The 27,129-nt window shown below is 35.8% G+C and overlaps 1 protein-coding gene across 4 annotated transcripts in view; it reads right to left on the bottom strand.

Annotated features, from left to right (window-relative positions):
- Nucleotides 1-359: 359 nt before the first annotated feature.
- LOC127846670 (E3 ubiquitin-protein ligase TRAF7-like) overlaps nucleotides 360-27,129 on the bottom strand; it is a 31,875-nt gene continuing 5,105 nt past the window's right edge. The window contains exons 3-16 of one of the 4 annotated variants that reach the window (XM_052378154.1): nucleotides 26,125-26,268; nucleotides 25,125-25,228; nucleotides 24,691-24,812; nucleotides 23,546-23,679; nucleotides 22,462-22,482; nucleotides 18,455-18,548; nucleotides 15,514-15,655; nucleotides 14,436-14,540; nucleotides 13,501-13,653; nucleotides 11,441-11,527; nucleotides 10,614-10,749; nucleotides 7,617-7,765; nucleotides 4,749-4,868; nucleotides 360-3,328 (exon numbers count right to left, since the gene is read on the bottom strand). In XM_052378154.1, coding sequence (XP_052234114.1) covers nucleotides 3,281-3,328; nucleotides 4,749-4,868; nucleotides 7,617-7,765; nucleotides 10,614-10,749; nucleotides 11,441-11,527; nucleotides 13,501-13,653; nucleotides 14,436-14,540; nucleotides 15,514-15,655; nucleotides 18,455-18,548; nucleotides 22,462-22,482; nucleotides 23,546-23,679; nucleotides 24,691-24,812; nucleotides 25,125-25,228; nucleotides 26,125-26,268 — 1,559 coding nt within the window. In that variant the 3' untranslated portion in view covers nucleotides 360-3,280. Of the gene's footprint in view, nucleotides 3,329-4,748; nucleotides 4,869-6,321; nucleotides 6,471-7,616; nucleotides 7,766-10,613; nucleotides 10,750-11,440; nucleotides 11,528-13,500; nucleotides 13,654-14,435; nucleotides 14,541-15,513; nucleotides 15,656-18,454; nucleotides 18,549-22,461; nucleotides 22,483-23,545; nucleotides 23,680-24,690; nucleotides 24,813-25,124; nucleotides 25,229-26,124; nucleotides 26,269-27,129 lie in introns of all 4 variants that reach the window. The other 3 variants (XM_052378153.1, XM_052378156.1, XM_052378155.1) reach the window with 3 other exon arrangements.

Below are 27,129 nucleotides of genomic sequence, written 5' to 3'. Positions count from 1 at the left end.
TTTCAAAAACTTAAACATAGATTGGCGTTGATATTTGTACTTTTGAACATATTTTTTGCGTATCTCCTCTAAAAATAGACATATCACCATGAAATGATGTTTGCCTTCAATATCTTGTGAATTACAAAATAACACAGTAACGCTGATCCCTAGCAATTCTATATCTGCCATATCTCCCAGTGTCAGAGACACTGATATCCTCAATACCAACTTTGTTGCAGTAACTATCACACATACACCTAAATAGATATCTAAGTGGTAAAGGGTTGAATCATTCAGCTGTGAAAGTTTGAGCAAAATCCTCCAAAAAGTCACTTGTTGTGATCATGTATTTCACAGTGGAAAGAAAACAAGGGCAATAATTTTGCATAAACCAGTCAAAGACTAAGTCATTTCTTTATCAATCAGCATTAAGGTCATTCAAGTGTGAAAGTTTGAGGGAAATACACCAAACAGGTATAGATGAGTTGAGAACACAAATTTGTTGGAACCATGCATGACACAATTGTAAAACTGATTGCATCCTGATGAACTAACAACAGTAATGCTTAATGCCACATACTTTATGTTGGAAGTTAAAAAATGTAAAATACATGCAAATATATAACCATTATCACAATATATGTGTATAAACAAGCACAAACAAAATTCAGCGTGTGGACACATAACCCACACAATGTGTTATTTCAGTCTATTTGCATGTGGACACATAACCCACACAACATGTTATTTCAGTCTATTTGCATGTGGACACATAACCCACACAACATGTTATTTCAGTCTATTTGCATGTGGACACATAACCCACACAACATGTTATTTCAGTCTATTTGCATGTGGACACATAACCCACACAACATGTTATTTCAGTCTATTTGCGTGTGGACACATAACCCACACAACATGTTATTTCAGTCTATTTGCATGTGGACACATAACCCACACAACATGTTATTTCAGTCTATTTGCGTGTGGACACATAACCCACACAACATGTTATTTCAGTCTATTTGTGTGTGGACACATTACCCACACAACATGTTATTTCAGTCTATTTGCAAGTGGACACATAACCCACACAACATGTTATTTCAGTCTATTTGCATGATGACACATAACCCACACAACATGTTATTTCAGTCTATTTGCGTGTGGACACATAACCCACACAACATGTTATTTCAGTCTATTTGCATGTGGACACATAACCCACACAACATGTTATTTCAGTCTATTTGCATGTGGACACATAACCCACACAACATGTTATTTCAGTCTATTTGTATCACTTCAGTGATAATTGAACATGTGTAACTGATGTAAATATATGTGAAATATAACTCTACTATGCGTAGGAATGTTTAACATGAAAACATTTAATAGAAATACAAAATGTTAAAAAATTAAAATCACAATTCTGTCAAACAAGCATGTCACTGTCTAAAAGCAATATACAAATTTTATCACTTACAATATAAATTCAAATAAAATAAACAAATTTACCATTTTTTATTGAGTAATACTTAAAGTTATTTTATTTATACGATAAAAGTAACATGTATTAAAATAAATATGAAAACACAATGCCTTCAAATCAAATACTGAAATTAACTTGTAATTATCTGTTGATTATCCAAGTTGCATCAATAACACTAAGTCAACTAAAAACCTCACTACAATCAGTATATTGATTAAAGTATTGACTTTAAATGAAACAATTCTACACCTTACACACACATATATGAGCCAAGCTCTGTGTAAAGGGGGTTTAATGTTGTCCCCGACTGCACAGGCTAATCAGGGACGACACTTATTATATTATAATATTTTTTGTTTAAAGAGTCTCTTCTTATCAAAAATCAAGTTTAGGCGGAAAGTGTCATCCCTGATTAGCCTATGCAAACTGCACAGGCTAATCAGGGACAACACTTGACGCACATGCATTAAACTGCACAGGCTAATCTGGGACTACACTTTACGCACATACACATTAAACCCCCTTTTCACAGAGCACCGCCTATATAATGATTGTTGATACAGAGTGTGACCAGCACACAGGAAAATATCATACATGTAGTAACAAAAAAAGACACATTTCCAATGAAATTGCAGATAAGGTATGCAGGGAATGTAAACAACAATGAATCAACAATTATGTGTATCAATTATCACACTTTTAAAAATTGGCGTTAATTTTAAAAGCACCAAAACAAATATTTGGCATTTCTAGGCATGCATATGTCCATAATCCAATACAAGCGACCAAAGTCAAAAGTGATCTTTTACTTATAAAAAAAAGATTCTCTAAAAACCATCATGCTTTGAGCTATCTAAAGTTAATTCCCACCTGGTATTCATCATTAAGAAATACATGTACAGCATTGAGCCACTCTCTGGGAAAACTGGGCTACGTTCCACTCTTTTATTGTTTTTAAATTGAAATGAAGTCTCCTCTCTATGAAAATCAAGCGGGCTGCACTGGCTATTCTATGACAACACTTCATGCATTAAGCCCCATTATCCCATAGCGCTGCTCTTTCATCAAACATTATAATGCTTTTACATGAAATGTTTCATGTAAAATGAAGGCATTACTAAGGCTTGAATGAATATTTTCTTCAGTTTAATAAACAAGACAGACTGAGGCCCTCAGGCACTCAACTAAGACCCCAAGGATATAAACTGTTGAACAGGTGCTTTTAATTAAGTTTCAATATAGACATTTAAGTAAAAACTGCATCAAACGTTAGCTGCGATGTTTTTCTGTGGCCCATTTACACACTAAGTCAAGACATTATGAGAATACATGTTCTGAGCAAGGTTCATGAAGATTGGGCGAAACAAGTGACATTTAGGGTCTTAACAAGGTTTTCCTTTAATTCGACCTTGTGACCCAGTTTTCTTACCCCAAGGTCACCCAGTTTGAAAAACTGCTGAGTGTTCATTGAGACGAATAATCTTGACAAGTTTCATGAAGATTGGGCATAAATGCGGCTTCTTCAGGTGAATAATGATGGCCCATGATGTTCAACACACAACTTAGGATACACATCGAACAAAAGGCAATCCCAAAAGCTCCCCATGTGCGCATGTGTCATATACAGTTATTGCAATCTCTGAAGAAATCATCCTCTTCTGGAACAGATATAACTCAAAATATAGTGGCTGCAATTGTGGGCGTCTGCGGCTATGATTCTGAAGTCTATGTGAGTACTCCTAGGGTGTTGAGAACAGGCCTCAATCCTTAAAGCTCACCAGTTCTCATAACACAACATCATTTTCAGGTATTCACGGCAAACCCCATCTGCATTTGGAAGTACATGAACACCTGTGGAAAACAACAACAACAGCTATGAATCGAGATTAGATGATGATAATTCTTATTGGCTACTATTTTTTATTAAAAACACAAATGGATATTGGTCATATTTAATTAGTTGTATAATAAATATCTAGTTTTACAAATTTAAGTGAAACTTTTAACTCCATTGCATTGAAAGCCAATTGCTTTTTTCGTGTCCATCTGGGTAGTACAATGGTGCTTGGGTGTCTTTGGAGAAGATCTTGAGTACACTCCAAGAGTGGGTATCAAACCCAGGCCGTCCATGCTGACATCATTTCTACTTAATATAATAGACATTTTAGAATCATGTTTGCCTTTCAATCCTTTAAATTGTTAAATTCTCCCACCCCCAACAGTAAGATATATGCAAGCGATAAAATCAGTACATGTATATGGAAAATTTGTGTGAAAGTTGTGTGCATGTTTGAACTGATTTACTGTGGGAAGTACCATAGGGATCCCATTATATTGGAATACAATGTCCAACGTTCTGATGGTATTATATCATAACTGTAAGCCTACATAAAGTTTGGATATTATGGGTATAAACCCTTCACCACTTAGATACATATGTTCACGCATTTGTAGCGCCTTAGAAAGTTAAATTTAATTAATGACCTTTCTTACTAGATTCAAGTTGCTTAGGCTTCAACTCCAAAACTAAGATACTGATGAGCAGCAAACAGCATAAAAGCTGAACAGACTGCGAGGTACTCACAGGCTGTTCTGGTTTTATGATGTTTGCACATTGACATTTTCACTTTGCTTATAAGTGGGAAAGGGTTAATGGTAACGACACTGGCTATTGAACCATTATAATTTCATTTTACAAGAACCTGTGACCTTGAACTTTGAGCAGTCGACCTCAAAATTGATGGACAATATCCTTTCCTGCTAAGCATGTAGCCTTCTAATGTGAATGATGAAAGTTCCGAGCATTCTCAAGATACAGTGTGGAAAAGAAACGGTTTGTGAAAGACCATCTGATAGACTGACAGACAGACATAGAGCAATATAGCCTGAAAGACCATCTGATAGACTGACAGACAGACATAGAGCAATATAGCCTGAAAGACCATCTGATAGACTGACAGACAGACATAGAGCAATATAGCCTGAAAGACCATCTGATAGACTGACAGACAGACATACAGCAATATAGCCTCACTTTTTTGAAGGGGAAGGGAGGGCATAAATACAGCACTGATTTGTTAAAAGTGATGACAATGTTAACGGTGAAAAAAGTCAGCAATTTAAATGGGTTTAGGTAATGCCCTTCATAACTTCTTGCATGCTAATGTTCAAGCTGTAAAAACAATTTGTTGCAAACTTGACCTGTTACTCACGATCAGTTGTGTAAATGGCTCATTAAAGCTTTCGCTGTACAGCAATTTTTTAATTTTACCTTAATTTCCTTGTCCTCAGACCCTGAGAAGAGGAAGTCCCTGTGTACAACCAGAGTGTTGACACTGCCTTCATGTCTCTGCAGGGTCTGGATGGGTAACATGTTCTCCAGGTTCCAGATCTGTGGGAGGTCAATAGAGCACAACCAGGTCAGAGAATAAATCGATTAATGACAGTTTGCAAATCAAGTGAATATCAAATTAAGCATTTAAAAGATAACAGAGAACACCCAGTTCATACAATTAATGATTAACTACAAAGTATACATTTCAAATAATGTCCAGATATTTGCAGCAGAAACATTCTGTGAACGTAGCGTTAGGTATTAAACTGTTTTAAATATTGTCAAATGGAAGAAGATGCCTACATGAAATAAAGACTGAATCTTAAAGGGAATCGTCCACAGGTTTGGGCACTTTTTAAACTTTGTCCTCAATGCCTGAAATTGCGATTAAAACCTGGGAACTATATAGCTTAATAATAATATCAAAAATAGAAAGGAAAAAAGAAAACAAGAAATATGTCAACTATGAATGTGTGTTAAGTTAACAGTCATTATGTGAGGTTATTATAAATAACTCTAAACATTGTGGAGCATGAGTGATGTTTTTTTTGTGAACTGAACATTCCCTCCATGAGATCTACCTACGTATTAAGTTTCGAGTTGATACCTTCTAGTTTTTGTTTAGGTATGTTTCTCACAAAATTAATGTATAGGAATTAACAAAGATTGATTGTTCTTGTTCATGGCACATTCCCTAAATGAAATATTTCTACTGAATAAGTTTCTTGACAATAATTTGTTTTTGAAATATGATCATAAAATAATATTATAGTAAAAAAATTACAATTTGCAATGACTGTAATGGTGTTTGGGTAGTACACATCCCCGCAATTAGATCTACCTTCTTCTTATGTTTCAAGATGATACTTTTTTAGTTTTTGAGAAATGCTCCAAACAAAATTTAAGTACAAAAAATGAAACAAAGGGCAAAAACTCTGAAAATATGGGATGAAGTGTTTTGTTTTTTGTAGTTTTAGTACGAGTCTATGTTTAAAGTGTTTATTAAACGCCTTCATATACAATATTCCTTTTTGAATCTCTCACAAACAATTGAAAATTGTTCATTTTGATAATCTGTGAACAAGCGCCTTTAAGAAATTCATTGAACAAAACGAACAAAGGACAAGCTAAAACAAGATTTGAAAACAATATCAATTATTTTGGTTGACAACCATATTGTATGCATAAAAATTAAAATGTAAGTTTGTTTTACTATGACGAAAAACATCAACTCATCAAATGAAAGCTTGTACGTTTCAGACTCTCATACAAGTAATATTTCAACATAATAATTAATCAAGATTATATAGTATTTTCATGAAATACAAAACAAATATATATAATTAGAAGAAAAACAAAGAAAGCAAGCAATATACTTCATGCAAATGTTCATTCGTTAACCATATTTACATATATTTGAATGCAGTCTATTATGATTCCTTAGCATAAATACCAGTAATATACATGCTTATTTGCACGAGATCTGCAGAGGAAAGGTAAGGAGTTTCACCTGAATGGAAGCATCTGTGGAGGCAGAAAACAAGAAGCGACCAGACAGGGACGTTGTTAGACTGTGTATCATCCCCACATGACCCATGAGCTCCCGAATGTGTTGAAAATTAGCCGCATCAAACACTTGAATGTTTTGATTGTACGTGCCTAAAAACAGACATGGAATGTTGTGATTGTACGTGCCTAAAAATAGACATGCAAATTGGCTGCATCAAACACTTGAATGTTTTGATCGTACGTGCCTAAAATTAGCCATGGAATGTTGTGATTGTACGTGCCTTAAAATAGACATACAAATTGGCTGCATCAAACACTTGAATGTTTTGATCGTACGTGCCTAAAAATAGCCATGGAAATAGGCTGCATCAAACACAATGTGTTGCTTGTTCATGCCTAAAAATAGACATGGAAATTGGCCACATCAAACATTTGAATTTTTTTATTGTTCATGCCTATAAATAGACATGGACATTTTGGCTGCATCAAACACTTGAATGTTTTGATTGTACGTGCCTAAAAATAGCCATGGAAATAGGCTGCATCAAACACTTGAATGTTTTGATCGTACGTGCCTAAAAATAGACATGGAAATTGGCTGCATCAAACACTTGAATGTTTTGATCGTACGTGCCTAAAAATAGACATGGAAATAGGCTGCATCAAACACTTGAATGTTTTGATTGTTCGTGCCTTAAAATAGACATACAAATTGGCTGCATCAAACACTTGAATGTTTTGATTGTTCGTGCCTTAAGATAGACATACAAATTGGCTGCATCAAACACTTGAATGTTTTGATCGTACGTGCCTAAAAATAGACATGGAAATTGGCTGCATCAAACACTTTTGATATTTAGACATGATGGTTACTTGGTGGCCCCTGGGTATTGTTTTTCTACAAGTTTTGATCTATGGGTAGATAACCCTAAGCATGCACTTATACAAATCCTGCTTTTGCCTTAAATCTACTGATTCTGAATAATCAACAAACACACTATTTTATCTGATCCTGTAATTTTAAAGGGACTTGTTTGCCGATTTCTTTTTTAATGATATTAAATGCATTTTCTTAAAAAACGTTACTATTTGGTATGGTTTAAAGAGTTTAATTTTGCTATCTGAATAAAATCTTTTTTGAATCAATAACCATGAACAAAAAAGCAATTTTTGCCAAAAAATGAACAGGTCCCTTTAAAGCAGAACAAATAGTAAAAATAAACCAACTATGTTTGACACATATTGCTTGCTTTCTTTGAGCTTTGAATGACATAGGGTCATTTGTCCACAAGTCACCTTTATACTGGAATCTGAGGAAGCCGAGAAGCAGAAACCCTCGCAGGGTGATACACAGAGGCTATTTATGACCCCTATGTGCCCCTTCAGGGCATTGATGTACTCATAGGTTTTCACACTGTAGACGTGTATGTTTCGGTTGTATGTCCCTGCCAAACAAACCTGGGTTAAAATGATTTAATCATTTGCTGTTTGTTTCTTTAAATTTTGCCCCGTGTTAGTTGTAGAAATCAACAAGAAACCGCCGGAGACGGATGGTGCTCCCCAAAGGTTTTTTTGTCACAATATTGCACTATATATTCAGATAAAAGGAAACATCTTGAGGGGCATAACTTTGGACAAAATAATACGATGAATGGGTTAGCAACTTAAAAATTTCAAAGGGCCATAACTCTGTGAAAAATCATCCGACGAGAACCGGCTGATAATATGCACATCTCCTCTTGGTAGTGAAGCTTTCCATAAAGTTTCATTGAATTCCAGTCATTCGTTGCTGAGAAATAGCCTGGACAAGAATTGCATTATATGTACAGTTAATGGAAAATTTCAAAGGGCCATAACTCTGTGAAAAATCATCTGACGAGAACCTGCTGATTATATGCACATCTCCTCTTGGTAGTGATACCCATCAAGTTTCATTGAATTCTGGTCATTAGTTGCTGAGAAATAGACCGGACAAAAATTGTGCACCGACGGACGGACGGATGCACACACACACACGCACTGACAGACGAAGCAGCATCTATATGCTCCCCACAATTTTTTTGGGGGGGAGCATAATAAATCTGGGAGGAATTCTTGTCAACATCTGCAGGTGTTTTATTTAATGCATGAGACCAATCCCCTATACAATATAGGACAATGCAAACAGCACAATACTAAACATCATTATTAAAGCCTAGGAAACTTCCTTGCTATGGACAATGCACATTAGGAGTATAAACCAGTTTATGGGCGAGCAGAACCTCACAAGTATGACTAACAGCCAAGTTGATTGTGAGCAGACACAAGTTTACCACAAATGATGATTATACTGATGATGAACAATAGTTCATTCATATGACAGCAGTCAGTTAACCGACTCACACTTTTTTGAGCTAAGCAATTAACCAGTAACTAAGTGTGCAATACTTTAGCCGACACATTTGCTACTTGATGCAGCAAAAGAATGGCATATTATTTCATGACTTATCCACATGAGTCTTGTTCTGAGAAATTAAGGCTTAGTGCATGCTTTAAGTGTTGGCACATACCAATTAGGGACGACACTTAAAGCATATGCATTAAGCCTTGTTTTGAATGAAAAATACCATAACAGTGGAAAGTGTTGTCCCTGATTAGCCTGTATGGAATGTACAAGCTAATCTGGGACAAAACTTCAGACATAAGAATTAAGCCCAGTTTGCCCAGAGGGAGATTATATCACTGGTATTTAATGGTAAATCAATAAATAAGGTACTTTGTTGAGCTGGGATTCAAACTAATGAATCCTGCGCCCTGCATACAGATTGGTACATGAATATTTGATAACCTTTCATTTTATTACAAAGTTAAATAATGTTTATAGTAATAATTTACAAATAAAAACATATGATTTCAGCGTATCAGTATATTTACAAAGAACGAAATATCAAATAATAAACTACATGTAACAACACGTAGCAGTAAAATTCTATTTATTTAAATTTTATTAAATACAAAATTTAACAAGGGCTGTTTGTAAAACATGCATGCCCCCCATATGGGCTGTCAGTTGTAGTGGCAGCCATTGTGTGAATACGGTTTTTGTCACTGTGACCTTTACCTTTGACCTAGTGACCTGAAAATCAATAGGGGTCATCTGCCAGTCATGATCAATGTACCCGGAAACCATTTTACTGTGTCAAGTCACTGTGACCTTGACCTTTGACCTAGTGACCTGAAAGTCAATAGGGGTCATCTGCGAGTCATGATCAATGCACCTATGAAGTTTCATGATCCTAGGCATAAGCGTTCTTGAGTTATCATCTAGAAACCTTTTTACTATTTCGTGTTACTGTGACCTTGACCTTTGACCTAGTGACCTGAAAATCGATAGGGGCCATCTGACAGTCATAATCAATGTGCCTATGAAGTTTCATGATCCTAGGCATAAGCGTTCTTGAGTTATCATCCAGAAACCATTTAACTATTTCGGGTAACCGTGACCTTAACCTTTGACCTGAAAATCAATAGGAGTAATATGCGAGTCATGACCAATGTACCTATGAAGTTTCATGATCCTAGACATATAAGCGTTCTTGAGTTATCATCCGGAAACCATTTTACTATTTCAGGTAACCGTGACCTTGACCTTTGACCTAGTGACCTGAAAATCAATAGGGGTCATCTGAGAGTCATGATCAATGTACCTATGAAGTTTCATAATCCTAGGCATAAGTGTTCTTGAGTTATCATCCGGAAACCATTTAACTATTTTGGGTCACCGTGACCTTGACCTTTGACCTAGTGACCTGAAAATCAATAGTGGTCATCTGCGAGTCATGATCAATGTCGCTATGAAGTTTCATGACCCTAGGCATAAGCGTTCTTGAGTTATCATCCGGAAACCATTTTACTATTTCGGGTAACCGTGACCTTGACCTTTGACCTAGTGACCTGAAAATCAATAGGTTCATCTGAGAGTCATGATCAATGTACCTATGAAGTTTCATGATCCTAGGCATAAGCGTTCTTTATCATCCGGAAACCATTTTACTTTTTTGGGTCATCGTGACCTTTGACCTTATGACACGAAAATCAATAGGGGTCATATGCGAGTCATGATCAATGTACCTATGAAGTTTCATGATCCTAGGCCTAAGCGTTCTTGAGTTATCATCCGGAAACCATCTGGTGGACGGACATACGGACCGACATGTGCAAAACAATATACCCCCTCTTCTTCGAAGGGGGGCATAATAATTTATATATAATTTTCTAAAGACATGACTGTGTTAAGACCTATACCCCACTTACCAGCTATAATGTACTTAGATGTGACTGCTAATGAATAAATGGACCCAAACTGATGGTCCACCTTTCCGCGCAGACTGAATGGCTCGGTTACACTCCATATGTCTATAGTGTTGTGTGACCCACTGAACAACTTGTCCTGAAGACAAAATGATGTTCAACTGTCAAAAACATTGTTCACATGTAACTTTACCCTTATATTACTAACTGATCTTCAAAACTAAACCCCTAACAAAATAAGCTTTAATAATGATGCCATTTGTGCGGGCAAAATATATAATTATTGATTAAACTTAACAAGTAAAAATTATTAAAATTAAGCTAGGGCATACATTCAAAAGCAGGCATTATTAATGAAAAGCTAACAGAATAAATCTTAAAGGACCTTATGGTGTTTTATATTCGGTGTCTGCCATGCAAACTGTAAGGTTCTGGGTTTGATCCCCACTTGAGGAGCATCCTCGAGACCCTCATTAACAACACAAACAACTGATTCTTAATCAGTGCTCAAGAGCATCTTTATAAACTGAAGGCTTCTTGCTCTGTGAAAAGGGGGTTTAATGCATGTGCGTAAAGGGTCATCCAAGATAAGCCTGAGCAGTCCGCACAGGCTAATCAGGGACAACACTTTGAGCTTAAACTGGTTTTTTGTTAAAAAGGGTCTTCCTTTAAACAAAAAACGATATAAAAGCAAAAAGTGTCATCCCTGATTAGCCAGTGCGGACTGCACAGGCTAATCTGGGACAACACTTTATGCACATGCATTAAAACTCCTTTCCAAAGAGAGGGGCTCAAATGGATTTTTAATTAAAATAAAACTAATACAGTACCTTGTCAGGGTTAAGTGCCAGGGCTCGCACCCAGTGGTGTAGACCTGGTATCGTGTGCTTCCAGGTCATGGTTTTGGCTTCCCAGATCTGAAGGGTAGAATAACAAAACATTAGTGTCCCTACACAACAACAACAGGCTGCATTTAGATTGTTTAAGCCGAAACTCATATCTGGAGACATGAAGACACAATGTCATCAAATTATGTTAGGCTCATGCACACCATAGATACAGTTACTGTAAAATGGTAAAATTCTCATCAAATTTACTCGTAGAGGCTTAAGGTGTTGCAGAAACGTTTATATTAAACTTGAGATTTGATTTCAATATTATAATACTCATTATAAACAAAATTTCTTGCTTTGATTATATTAATAATATTTAATAATGATAGAGATATAATAACTTAAGTTCATATTAAATTGAAATTGTTGGTTCAGTTCTTTAATATTTACACAAGGCAAATACCCTTAATTGTAACATGTACTCTTTTACCCAATATCTGAGCCTCTCTCTGGGAAAATGGGGTTTAATGCATTAAAGTATGCACAGGCTAATCAGGGACGCCACTTTCGGCCTTAACTGGATTTTTGCTTAGAAGAGACTTCCTATAAATACAAAATATAATACGAGCAGAAAGTGTTGTCCCTGATAAGCCAGTGGGGACTCATTTGGCAAATCAAGGACAACACTTTACCCACATGCATTAAGCCCCATTTTCCCAGAGCGAGGCTTATTTCTCAAGAGCACTGATACATACCTTAATGAGTGAGAACAGCACTGATACATACCTTGATGAGTGAGAACAACACTGATACATACCTTGATGAGTGAGAACAGCACTGATACATACCTTGATGAGTGAGAACAGCACTGATACATACCTTGATGAGTGAGAACAGCACTGATACATACCTTGATGAGTGAGAACAACACTGATACATACCTTGATGAGTGAGAACAACACTGATACATACCTTGATGAGTGAGAACAGCACTGATACATACCTTGATGAGTGAGAACAGCACTGATACATACCTTGATGAGTGAGAACAACACTGATACATACCTTGATGAGTGAGAACAACACTGATACATACCTTGATGAGTGAGAACAACACTGATTCATACCTTGATGAGTGAGAACAGCACTGATACATACCTTGATGAGTGAGAACAACACTGATACATACCTTGATGAGTGAGAACAGCACTGATACATACCTTGATGAGTGAGAACAGCACTGATACATACCTTGATGAGTGACAACAGCACTGATACATACCTTAATGAGTGAGAACAACACTGATACATACCTTGATGAGTGAGAACAGCACTGATACATACCTTGATGAGTGAGAACAACACTGATACATACCTTGATGAGTGAGAACAACACTGATACATACCTTGATGAGTGAGAACAACACTGATACATACCTTGATGAGTGAGAACAACACTGATACATACCTTGATGAGTGAGAACAGCACTGATACATACCTTGATGAGTGAGAACAACACTGATACATACCTTGATGAGTGAGAACAACACTGATACATACATTGATGAGTGACAACAGCACTGATACATACCTTAATGAGTGAGAACAACACTGATACATACCTTGATGAGTGAGAACAACACTGATACATACCTTGATGAGTGAGAACAGCACTGATACATACCTTGATGAGTGAGAACAGCACTGATACATACCTTGATGAGTGAGAACAGCACTGATACATACCTTGATGAGTGAGAACAACACTGATACATACCTTGATGAGTGAGAACAGCACTGATACATACCTTGATGAGTGAGAACAACACTGATACATACCTTGATGAGTGAGAACAGCACTGATACATACCTTGATGAGTGAGAACAGCACTGATACATACCTTGATGAGTGAGAACAACACTGATACATACCTTGATGAGTGAGAACAACACTGATACATACCTTGATGAGTGAGAACAGCACTGATACATACCTTGATGAGTGAGAACAACACTGATACATACCTTGATGAGTGAAAACAACACTGATACATACCTTGATGAGTGAGAAAGAGGCAGTGAAGAGGTAGACTCCAGCAATGGCCATTGTGCAGATGATGTTGTCATGGGCCTCCTGTAATGAGAAAGAGGCAGTGAAGAGGTAGGCTCCAGCAATGGCCATTGTGCAGATGACGTTGTCATGGGCCCCCTGTAAGAGAAAGAGGCAGTGAAGAGGTAGGCTCCAGCAATGGCCATTGTGCAGATGATGTTGTCATGGGGCCTCCTGTAATGAGAAAGAGGCAGTGAAGAGGTAGGCTCCAGCAATGGCCATTGTGCAGATGATGTTGTCATGGGCCTCCTGTAATGATGATCAGTCTTAGAGAGCTGTAATAAGTAAATTTAGGACAAACCACATGCATCGGTAATCCCTTCATGCAGGGGTTAAATGATTTAAATGGATCTTTCATTATAGATGATCTTCAAAGCAGCACAGTCATATATAACTTAAATATTGTACTATAAATAATATCTTCACATCATGTACAATTCAAATCAAAGCATGCATTATGATTCTTCATCCCCATATAACTTTTGTTGATGCTTCGCTTCTAATGGAAAGCCATGATAATTGAATTCCAAAACATCAATAATCCAAATCACTGTGTTTTTGAAGAAAAATAACGATTCATCAACAACTATTTAACCCTTTCCCAAATTCCCACTTAGAAGCAAAGTGAAAATGGCTATGTGCAAACAGCATAAAACCAGAACAGCCTGTGAAAAACTCGCAGTCTGTTCAGGTTTTATGCTGTTTGCTGCTCATCAGTATCTAAGGGTTGGATATGCCTTTAAAACTAAAATCTTGTAAGAAAGGTTGTTTATTAAATTTAACTTTCTGATGGACTACAGATGCGTTAAAATATGTGTCTAAGTGGTAAAGGGATAATAAGTATTAAATTTCAAAATCAAATTTTACGAAACACAACTCACCGTGACTGATTTCACTAGACTGTAGTCCTCAAGGCTCCAGCAGTAGATGGTGTTGTCATGGCCACCAGTGTACAGGTTGTCACCACCAATACACATGCACTGGACCTTGAAAACGAAAGCTGACAATTCACTTTAAATTAGTACTGGTTTTCACCACCAACACACATGCACTGGACCTTGAAAACGAAAGCAGAAAATTCAGTTTAAATTAGTATAGGTTGTCACCACAAATACACATGCACTGGACCTTTAAAAGAAAGCTGAAAATTCACTCAATTAGAAGTAACAGCAGATGTTCATGCAATTAGCCTTTAAACACAACAAAAGAACTCAATAGGCAAAAAAAATTTCAACCAATACATATGAATAAATCTTTTAGGTCACCAAAACAGTCAATGACAGTCATCATCAATACACATGTATTTGCTATAAAAATAGTTATTGACAATAAACGAAGTATCACAGGGTCTTGAGGTTCCAGATTTGTATAGTGATTTTGTTATAATAATATAGGTCTAAATAGAGCATGTGAAACAAAGAGTGTGGCCATTTTTGACCTAAGAGAAATGATTTAAACAGAGGACAAGATTATAATGATACAATATCAGATATTCAAGCTTTGTTTAAAAGTTTATTTTTGAAGTTTTCATTTTGAATATATATGTTTAACCCTTCAGCTGAGGACAAAATAAATTTGAACAACACAGGTATCATTATTGCAAAGTTTTATGAGAATCAATGCAGTGGCTTAGTATGAGGTATCATTTAAATGAAAAAGTTTACAGAAGACAGAAAACGCATGAAAAACAAAATATTACTGCAACATATTATTATTTGTGGGAGAAATTTTTCGTTAATTTGGTGAGTTGACAGATCTATGAATTAAACACAACCATGTCTGAAAATAACTGTCCCAATATCCTCTTATGTATTAAAAATAAGAAATCCAAAAATGAACATAAAATTCAATTTTTGGGAATCCACAAAATTTCATGAGGAGAAATATAAATGATTGAACATTATCCAAACACAGAGGAGGGTAGGAGAGGAAGGGGGTCAGGAAAGGAGTCAGTTATACCGTGTCAGCATGCCCCTGGATGGTTTTGATACAACCCCTCTGCAGATTGTCCAGGTCCCAGATCTTGACCGACCTGTCTTTACCCGCGCTGTACAGCTTGCGGTCCTTACTTGCCATGCACCATACCACATCTTGGTGACCCCTGTTATTAAGTATTATTGAGCCCCTTTCTGAGAAAACTGGGTTTAAGGAAAGTGTTTAAATTGTTTTCCAAGATTAACCTGTGAAATCTGCTAAGGCTGATCTGGTACGACACTTTCTGCTGTTATGGTATTTTTTATTTTAAGGAATGCTCTTCATGGCAAAAATCCATTTTAGTTGGAAAGTGTCGTATCTGATTTACCTGTGCAGACGGCACACACTAATCTGGGACAACACTTTACGGACATGCATTAAACCCTGTCTTCCAGACCGAGGCTTATGTATATGTTATAATGCACTTCATTACATACATGTACTCATAGCCTATGTTCCAACTTACATATTAAGTTAACCTTTACCACTTAGATACGTATTTAACTTGTTACCACTTAGATACGTATTTAACTCGTTACCACTTAGATATGTATTTAACTCGTTACCACTTAGATACGTATTTAACTCGTTACCACTTAGATACGTATTTAACTTGTTACCACTTAGATACGTTTTTCAACAAATTTGAAGTCTCTTTGAAAGTTATATTTAATTCAACACCTTTATTACTTAATTCAAGTTTTAAAGGCTTCATTTTCAACCCTTTGATACTAATGAGCACTGAACAGCAATCAGCATACAACTTGAACAGACTGTGAGTTACTCGCAGGCTGTTCTGATTTTATGCTCGTTGCAAAAGCCATTTTCACTTTGCTTCTTATGGGGGAAAGGGTTAAATATGTTGGCAAAACAAGTGTCCTAATGTATAATCAAATATGCACAAAAAAGTAAACTTTCAGCCTTAACGCTTTGATTTAAATGTAGCATTTTATTTTTCCATGAACAAGAAGCTGTGGCAGACAGTGTATACCATCAAAAGAGTGCATTGTTGTCAATAGGGTACAGTAAGAATTTGTGATTGAACAAGAGGCCCATGAGGGCCTGAATCGCTCTACTGGCTGGAAATAATAGGGCTCAAGCCCTTGATAGTATGAACAATTTGAGTAAGTTTTAAATAAACAGACCCTAAATGGGAAATTTATCGCATAAACAAGAAGAAACATAAAATTTAAACTTCAAATGGCTCTTTTCAACAATTGTGTAATTGGACAAATTTTCTTCACTCTCAATGGGGTTCAGGCCCTTGATGATATAAAACATCCGTTGAAGTTTCAAAAGGATAGAACTTTGTATGTAAACAAACAAGAAATGTGTTTGTCGGAAACACTATGTCCCCTTCTGCGCCGCTTTGATTTTTTGTGTGTGACCTTTGACCTTGAAGGATGACCTTGACCTTTCACCACTCAAAATGTGCAGCTCCATAAGATACACAAGCATGCCAAATATGAAGTTGCTATCTTCAATATTGCAAAAGTTATGGCAAAATGTTAAAGATTTTCATTTTTTCTCAAATTCAAGGGGAGATAATTCTGGACTTATAACTCCGATATTGCTCATTTTTAATAGGGTTTGACTCATCATTCAGATACAAACACTGTGCAAGTTGGGTATTGATTGGATGAAAACTGTGGACTTTATTGCGTAAACAAGCCTTATTTCACATTTTTCTCAACTTGAAGGGGAGATAATTCTGGACTTTTTACTCTGATGTAACCCATTTTCAATAGGGTTCGAGTCCTTATTAATATAAAGACACTGAACAAGTTTGAAAAGAATCGGATGAAAACTGTGGACTTGATCGCGTAAACAAGAAAAAGTCTAACGCACGCAGGTACCACGGAAACCATGCCATGACATAAGCTCTTCAGGCCTTCGGCCAGTAGAGCTAATAAAAAAGCAATAAGAGCTGTGTTTGTGAAACACAATGCCCCCTACCACACTTCGAAGCTGCACAGTAAATATTTCAGATATTTTTTTTAGAAAATTGAGAACAAGTCCAAGGCCTGTATTTTTGTAAAAAAAATGGACCTGAACGAAACTCAAACTTGATCTGTAAGTCATGTATGTAGACTAACACAACAAAAATAAGGTCAGTATCTGAAAGCATTTAGAAAAACAATATCAAAGGCATTCATAGGTCCAAGGCCTGTAAGCCCATTTTTTACATTTTTTTTACACATTAAAAAATGTGTGTAATACACTTAATTTAGAATAAGAAACATTTTGGAAAAATCCACTAATTTCCGAATAAAAACGAATGTTACCCAGTTTAAAGCGGGTATATACGATTTTTTATATGTGTTTAATTGTAATATATTGAAACAATATGTTACAATAACACAAAATAGGCAAAAAAAATTATACATTAAAGCCGAATTTCATAAAATGCAACAAAGACAAATAAGCGCCCCGAGCCGATAGTGACGTACATATTGTCCTACAATAACCGAAGCATTCGTCTTTGTATTAGGATCGGAGTTAGTGTTCGTGTGTCGTAGGAATAGATATCGTTGCAAGGATTCAAATAAACCGTTAAACTAAGTTTCGATTCAAATCGTACATGTATGGTATACATGCTGGCGAATTCGGCTGTACAGCCGTTTTCAATTTCAGAATTAAAAATCTGGCTTATTTCGCATTTTTCGACACATGTTCTTCTTAACTTTTATTTTAATTTATATTGAACTATATATATAATAAGTGTTTTACACAGTTTATATAAATTCATAAATATTTAACAAAATCGTATATACCCGCTTTAAGTCCTTCCAAAATGAAACTTCCAATGGTGTATAAAATGTGTTTTCCCACCAATGAGGAAATCTGGATTACAACTTTAAAATAGGTATCTAAGTGGTAAAGGGTTTATGAAGGCATCTATTCTGCTCTTGTGTACAAATCTAACCTAAGTGTCCCAATACATTTGAACTGGAAAGGCATGTTCCATTTATCCATTCTGCTACCTGGCGGACTTCCTGACAACGAGTGGCGAATTGAACCTGAAAATAAAAACACCATTTTTGTTTCATAAACCTTTCTTCTTACAAGCAATTTAACCCTATCTCACTTAGAAGCAAAGTAAAAGTAGCTATTTTTTCTTTGCTTCTAAGTGAGATAGGGTTAAATTGCTTGTGTGTGAAGTATCGTCCCAGATAAGCCACTGCAGTCTGCACAGGCTAAGCGGGGGCAACACTTTCAGTCTAACTGGAATTTCTTTAAGAGACTTCCTTTAAACAAACAATTCCGTGGAAAGCAGAAATTGTCCACCCAGATAAGCCTGTGCTAACTGCATTGTAACTAGAATATACTTTCCACACATGCATTAAGCCCAGGTTAAGGTCTGGAAACTTGACATTGCTACATCACAAAATGATCCCAAACATGTGCGATGTTATGATGGAAAACCTGAAGTATAAACACTGATACATGTATGAAGATGTTGCATGTTAAGGTTTACAAATTTCCTAAGTACAAAAAGATGGAATTATTCTGCATAAATTGAAGGTCTGAGTTATGCATCTTGGTCACTGACCTCACACAACAACCCCAAACACTTTAAATTTTTATTCTGTTTGAAAAAAAAAAAATTGATAAAAATTTAGCAAAGATACTACACATGTTTCGTAAAGGTCAATACTTTTGAAAACACTTATTTTTAAACAATATGTCAGTGTGTATCAATATATAACAAGATACAGTCAAGTTACCATTACCGGATCATTACACATAGCGGATCACTTTGATGTTTAAGACTGATTATCGCGATAAATAGTTGATATATTTTTTTGATATTTTGCACACAGCATCTTCAATGCCTGTTCTTTAAAACGCATTGATTGAGTCGTAATCGGAGCTACTCTGTGTCAAACATTTCGGTATGCTTTGCTGACATGTATATACGACTGTGTTCACTTCCGTCTCATTTCCAAATAGAGGTTGAACATTTTCCGCGGCCACATGCTATAACTATGTTGGAAAGTAAGAAGTTTACGCATTCATTTAAAGGCCATTTAGTAGACTTTTTGCCTGCAAAAGTCAATTTCAGTTTTAATTCGTGTTTAAGATTTTTCAACACCTTAAATTAAATGAAGAATAAGGGCAATAACGTTTCAAGCGTGATAATATACGTATTGATAATATATATTATTAAAATATATGCAAATCTTGTTGATTCTTACAATAAATGATCTCAATCTTAATGTTTGATTTATAATCCATGTTCAATATCGATGATTAGATCTGATTCAAACAATTTACATGGTTTATAAGATGCCCATATCTTTTCGATCTTTTTAGGATTTTCAACAGATAATTCACACAAGATCACCATGCGTAAAGTGTAGATACAAGATCACATATAGAAAACAATTAATAACAAAAAAATAAATATAATTTATGATTGGAAATGTAACTTGGTCATTGTAAACAACACAGTTCGTGTTTTGACAGTTCAAATAGCGTGTAAGATGCCCCCTGAGTGGTTTCGATCACGTGATCCGTTATGGCTACAAGTGATCCGTTAATGCATGAATTCTGCCGCTTAAAAAAGGTATCACAAATACATTTTGCCTGCATTTAAAAATAATGTGCTAAATCAGTAAGCAAAGGTAATATTTAATCAAACTGGTGTAAAAGAAGTCTCAAAACATTTATTGCTTTTCACCAGAAAAACTTTATTACGATACTGATCCCGTGATCCGGTAATGGTAACTTGACTGTATATCTTATTATTTATATTAAAATTATTATAACAGTGTTTTCCTATCAAAATAAGGAATGAACTGATTAAATGATTAAAAGATGTCTACAAAATCCTGTTACTATGGAATTATATTAAGAGAAACATAATGGGCAGTTATTTTGATGTAAAGACACAAAATATTAAATTTAACTCAAGCTATAATTGATTAATTAAGTACAAAAAGTCAATTTAAATATTTAGAGTCTGAATACATTTGTATTTAGGAAAAGATGCTACTATACTTACACAGACAAGAGATTGACGGCTTACAACTTTTTTTTGTTAGAAAGTAACAAAGGGCTTAGATTTAGAATAAATGAAATGCATTCAAAAGTTCAGCAAGGCATTACTTGTTAATTGTTTTTAAAGACAAAAAACAGAATAGGTTATTCTTACTTAAGTATGTTAAGCTCATCATCGTTTACATACATCTACAATAACAGCATGAAGAAAATACAAACTATGCATCATTTTGAAGAAAGATCAATTTACAATATAACAAATAAACATTTGTTTGTAAGAATGTTATTACATAGTGACCACATAATGTCAAATGTAGTTAACCCTTTCAGTGCAGGAACCGAATTTTAAAGGCCTTTGCAAACAGTTTGGATCCAGATGAGACGCCACAGAATGTGGCGTCTCATCTGGATCCAAACTGTTTGCTATTCTGATAGTATTCTTTGAAAAAAAATTGAAGAAAATGCTTATTTTACAAATTCAGCAGATGACATTTTAGCAGACGACAAATTTCCCAGCATGAAAAGGATTCAATAACTGCAACACTTATTGCATTATTCTTCATCAAATTTCATAAGTGAAAAAAGATTATAATTATTTTCTTTTTATACATTAAAAACTTTGAGCTTTTTTTAAAATAGAAAAATACATTTATATGAAGTAATACTATCGAGATATATGATTGCATAAATCCAACTTTATACTTGTAAGTCATATTCATTCTTAGTTAAATAGTTTTGGAAATATAGGATTGAGAAATGCTGATAACATTACAGCTGTTTGAAAGAAAATAATACCTCTATCTATGGTACACTTAATTGTAGTTAAGTATTATATAAGTGTTATCCCTTTGTTGACCACCTATACAAACAGGAAACTATAGTTGATCTATAGGGATATGGTTCCTTAGTGAATATTAAATACTATCATTTTATTTAGAGCGCAATAAGGTATAAACCTAATATCTCCAACTATTTACAAAAGTCAATTAACTTAAATCATACCCCAATGTTGACCATATATGCACAAAATTATATAGATGATCTAGAGGGTTATATATGCTTGTAGGAAATTAAAGAATTTCATAAAATTAAATATTGTAATGACTTTAAAACTTTTTGGATATCATAAGTACCTTGTTCCATGTAATTTATAAGCATTTTTGTCATTTCCCAGAAATAGTGTGATGTTGATCATGGAAGCTCCTCTTTATACAGAGTAACTAATGTGTTTATAAAAATATTGTGATTTTGTTAAAGAAAGGAACACTATTACCGTACTTACTCTTATCGATCACTGTTATTGTAAATTTTGGAATAACAAAGAAATTGAAAACAATTGAAAATTTGGCAATTCAAATTTCTGAATTCATCAATACGATGTTCTTCCATATCACATCATGCTTGTTTGGTCATACAAGTCAGAAATCAAAAAACAATATTTTTTTTAAAAACTCGTTTCTACAAGATTACTTTGCTAACCAGAACTCCTTTGCTTAGAAAGCATTCACAACACAGTGGGAAATGCATTTAGTAGCATTTCGTGCGGACAAAAAGAAAGACTGAAATTGATGTAGTCCAACAGTATTGTATGTTACACACAGGCGTCTGACATGTACACACAGGCGTCTGACATGTACACACAGGCGTCTGACATGTACACACAGGCGTCTGACATGTACACACAGGCGTCTGACATGTACACACAGGCGTCTGACATGTACACACAGGCGTCTGACATGTACACACAGGCGTCTTACATGTACACACAGGCATCTGACATGTACACACAGGCGTCTGACATGTACACACAGGCGACTGACATGTACACACAGGCGTCTGACATGTACACACAGGCGTCTGACATGCAAGGACTCACTCTGGTACCAGTATTGTATGTTACACACAGGCGTCTGACATGCAAGGACTCACTCTGGTACGTCTGACGTATGCCTAGAATCACAAATACAGACAAGCTGGAAGAAGCAATCTGTGTGACAACTGTAGTAACACCATGAATGATTGTTTTTATATGTCCATGCAAAATTGTCCCATAACTTTTACTGAAAACTCATGCATGCGTGATAATACTATGTACTTGACTAACTCTCGACATTAACGGTAAAAAGCTGTATTGATACCAAAAGCTTTGTTTTTGTAGACTATACAATATATAATAATATTTGCATCCTGTGCAATTTGAGCAAATTACATCTAAGGTGCGATTGTCATCATTTTGGATATTATTGTTATTGAATATGATTAAGTGGAGAATGGCTTGATTGTTTTAAACACTCATTCCAGCCTGTCCTACTGATCATTGATGAGCGTCTCTAAACTATCTACAAGCCTCTATACTGGTGGACTACCTCCAGTAGTGAAATCAATCATTTATAGTGGACATGTGTTGAAAACACATCAGCTTCTGACCACCTCAATTTAACAGGTTTTGTTTAAACCATTTCTAACTTAGATACGTATTTTGACGCATTTGTAGTCCTTTTGAATGTTACATTTAATTCAAGACCTTTCTTATTAGATTTAAGTTTTAAAGGCTTCATTTCCAACTTTTAATAGTAAAAATACTGATTTGAAGCAAACAGCATTACACCTGAACAGACTGCTAGTTACTCGCAATCTGTTCTGGTTTTATGCTGTTTGCACATGGCTATTCTCACTTCTGAGTAGGAAAGGGTTAAATCAGAAATCCGCAAATTTACCAGTCAATTTTATTTTTATTTTTTTAACTAACAAAGTTGTTATTTATTGAAAAATCAAAACATTTCATGTTGATAAAAATATACATAATTTCGCAATATCTACTTTCTATGATAACAATATTGACTACATTTCATGTTTAAATCCAGTCTCATTTGCAGTTTACATTGTTAACTGAATTTTATTTAAAGGACCCAAAAACAGTGAAATATCAATTTTATCATACCGATATTTTCATTACTTAGCAAGAACAGAAGTGACTTTAATTTGGTTATGGTGTCACACAGTCTGAACTTACTGGAAGACGTTGACCTTGGACGACCTTCCCCTTGACCCCCCGGTGACCCATATGACCTTCGGTTTCTCATAGTAACCACCTGCTCTATAGAGGACACCACCGTCTCATACTTCTGATTGAGCTCTTTTAAAGCCCTAAAAAAACAATGAACAGTTAATTTTATGCACCTATCAATATTGTCCACCAGGGACCTACACTTCAAGGTTTTAGAACTGTAAAGTTACATTTTTATTTTCTGTTCTTTCTTGGCATATTTTCTATAAAACTGTTTATACCCTCCCTCATTAAACCAGAAAAAAATACCAATAAGAAATATTGGTAGCCAGACGTAATTTAAAAAATAATCTTAAAACAAGAGATGTGTTTGTCAGAAACACAATGCCCCCTATTGCGCCGCTTTGAAATTATTTTTTTTGACCTTTGAACTTGAAGGATGATCTTGACCTTGAACTTCCACCACTCAAAATGTGCAGCTTCATGAGAATGCTGCTTTGACATTTAATTTTTTTGTTGACCATTGACCTTGAAGGATGACGTTGACCTTGAACTTCCACCACTCAAAATGTGCAGCTTCATGATAATGCCGCTTTGAATTTTTTTTTTTTACCTTGAAGGATGACCTTTGACCTTGAAGGATGACCTTGACCTTAAACTTCCACCACTCAAAATGTGCAGCTTCATGAGATACACATGCATGCCAAATATCAAATGGCTATCTTCAATATTGAGAAAGTTATGGCCAATGTTAAAAGTTTTCGGAAGGACAGACAACATATATTTGACATTTGACCCTGAAGGATTACCTTCACCTTCACCTTTCACCACTCAAAATGTTCAGCTCCATGAGATACACATACATGCCAAATATCAAGTTGCTATCTTCAATAGTGAAAAAGTTATGGCCAATGTTAAATATTTTTTCGGACGAACAGACTGACTGACATACTGACGGACAGTTCAACTGCTATATGCCACCCTACCGGGGGCATACAAAATATTGTCAGAAAGAAAAACAAACTTTGAACTTACAAAATTATTTGAATAAACAATGAATATTCAATAACCATGCAGCAGATGAAAATTCTAGATGTTGCATAAAGCAGAAATCATTCATTACAAAATCGCTCCACAAAAGTTCATCTTACTTGTTGCACTCGGTGAGTTGACCTTGCAAGGATGTGTTGACCTCCTCCAGCTGACCCAGCCTCATGTTCAGACTGGACACCTGCTTCACTAGCTCCCTATTGCTGGTCTCTAGCTGGACAGTCTGAAAACATTTCAACCTAATTCTGGGAAAATGGGGCTTAAAACATATATGCAGTGTCCAAATAGGCATATACTAATAGAAATAAATAGTTAATTAATTTCCCTATGCAGCTCTAAGGGTTGAACCTTAATAAGTTATATAGAAAACAGTTATTCTAAATTTTAATAGTTTTGGTTCAAACAACAGGATTTTTTATCAATTCAAAATGTCCCAGGCGTCATTTTTAAAAATAGCAACAACAAAAACATTGCAAATTTTGTGTCAGATGAAGCTCTTGAATATAGAGAATTTCCTTAACTGATGCAGCCTCACCTTTTGCTCCAATGCACTGCTGACCCCGATGGGCTGAAGGGCCCTGTACCCACATGTGGTCTCATGAAGCTGAGTGTCCTCTTCTCTCCCTTGGAATTCACACCCTGAAGTTGTGACAGACGGTAAAGCACTGATCAAAACCATCAGATGCCTGTTAGCTTTGCCCTTATAACTGAGCTTAGCTCTTGGAAAATTGGACTTATGGGAAGTGCCTTCAGTTTTCTCCTTACTAAGCTTGTATTGTCCGCTCAAGCTAATCAGGGATGACACTTTCCACTTTTGTTATATTTTTCATTTAAATGAATTTTTTTCTTAGCAAAAATCCAGTTTAGGCTGAAAGTGTTATGCTAGATTAGCCAGTGCTAACTGCACCTGCTAATCTGGGATGACACTATGCACAGGCATCAAACCCTGTTGCCCCAGACAGTGGCTCAAATTTTGAAACAAGCTTGCTGAGAGTCTCACTCTTATAAAAGAGTGTCGTGTTCTGACAAAACTGGGCATAATGCATGTGCGCAAAGTGTTGTCCCAGATTAGCCTGTGCAGTCTGCACAGGCTAATCAGGGACGACACTTTCCACCTAAACTTGATTTTCGGCAAGGAGGGACTTCCTTGAAACTAAAAATACCATAAAAGCGGAAAGTGTCGTCCCTGATTAGCCTGTGCGGACTGCACAGGCTAATCTGGGACGACACTTTACGCACATGCATTAAGCCCAATTTTCTCAGAACAAGACACAAAGAGTCATTTTCTTGTCTCAAGCAATAATAATTATAAGAACTCAGAATAGTTTTGCTAAATAACTGATTTAAATGACTGGTAAAGCAGGATAAACTCTCATAACAACGAATGTTTTTATACCGAACACATGCCGACAATTTCATAGAAAGATTTGTTAACAGATACAACTTTAATGAAACATAAAACATCAATTTAAAACCCTGTGTAATACTAATATGGTTTTAGGGGTACATGGAAATCTTACATCTTGGATACATACCTTTGTTACCATGAGAACATTTGTTGTAAACACACACTTTCTTATGTTCTACCATTTCACACTTGCGGCACTTTGCCTCACAGCTGGGGTTTGAGCAGTGGACGATCTTAAACTGACAGTTCTCTTCATGCTGGACCCTAGTTCCTGAAAAATGTTCAGACTTCTGGGAATACAGGCTTAATACATGTGCATAAAATGTCGTCCCAGATTAGCCTACGCAGTCCGTATAGGCTTTTCAGGGATGACAGTTTCCGCCTACACTGGACTTTGGTTTACAAGATACTTTCTTCTAACAACAAGAGATGTGTTTGTCAGAAACACAATGCCCCCTTCTGCGCCGCTTTGAAGCCATATATTTGACCTTTGACCTTGAAGGATGACCTTGACCTTTCACTACTCAAAATGTGCAGCTCCATGAGATACACATGCATGCCAAATATTAAGTTGCTATCTTCAATATTGCAAAAGTTATGAAAAATGTTAAAATTTTCGGACGGACGGGCAGACTGACGGACGGACAGTTAAAAACTGTATGCCATCCTTCGGGGGCATAAACAAGAGCTGTCAGAGAACAGCGTGCTCGACTATTCGAGTGCTTGACAGTATAACGAAAGCCATCATGGGGAAATTGTTTATATTCAATAATTTATTAGACGATCTTTCAAAAATAAAAAAAGGAAAAAAAATACTTTTTTTTTTTTGGGGGGGGTAGGGGGGTGAGAGGGGGGTATAATGTGGGGTGGGGTAATTTATTAGATGATGTTTAAAAAAAAAATTGGGGAGGGGGGGTAGGGGGGTGCTGGGTGAAAGGGATGAGAGGGGGTTATAATGTGGGGTATGGTAATTTATAAGATGATGTCTAAAAAAAAAAATTGGGTGGGGGAGGGATTCTGGGTAGAGGCGTGGTGTATTGTTTGGGTGGATTCCATTGTGGTATTCAGGTAAGTGTTGTTTTGTCAAAGTAATAATAAAATGTAATCATAAATAAAGAAGTTATGGCAATTT

This window comes from Dreissena polymorpha, chromosome 9 (assembly GCF_020536995.1).
Source record: "Dreissena polymorpha isolate Duluth1 chromosome 9, UMN_Dpol_1.0, whole genome shotgun sequence".
Classification (NCBI taxonomy): domain Eukaryota; kingdom Metazoa; phylum Mollusca; class Bivalvia; order Myida; family Dreissenidae; genus Dreissena; species Dreissena polymorpha.
Note: the sequence above shows the minus strand (reverse complement) of the source record. Positions and strands in the feature narration are given on the sequence as shown.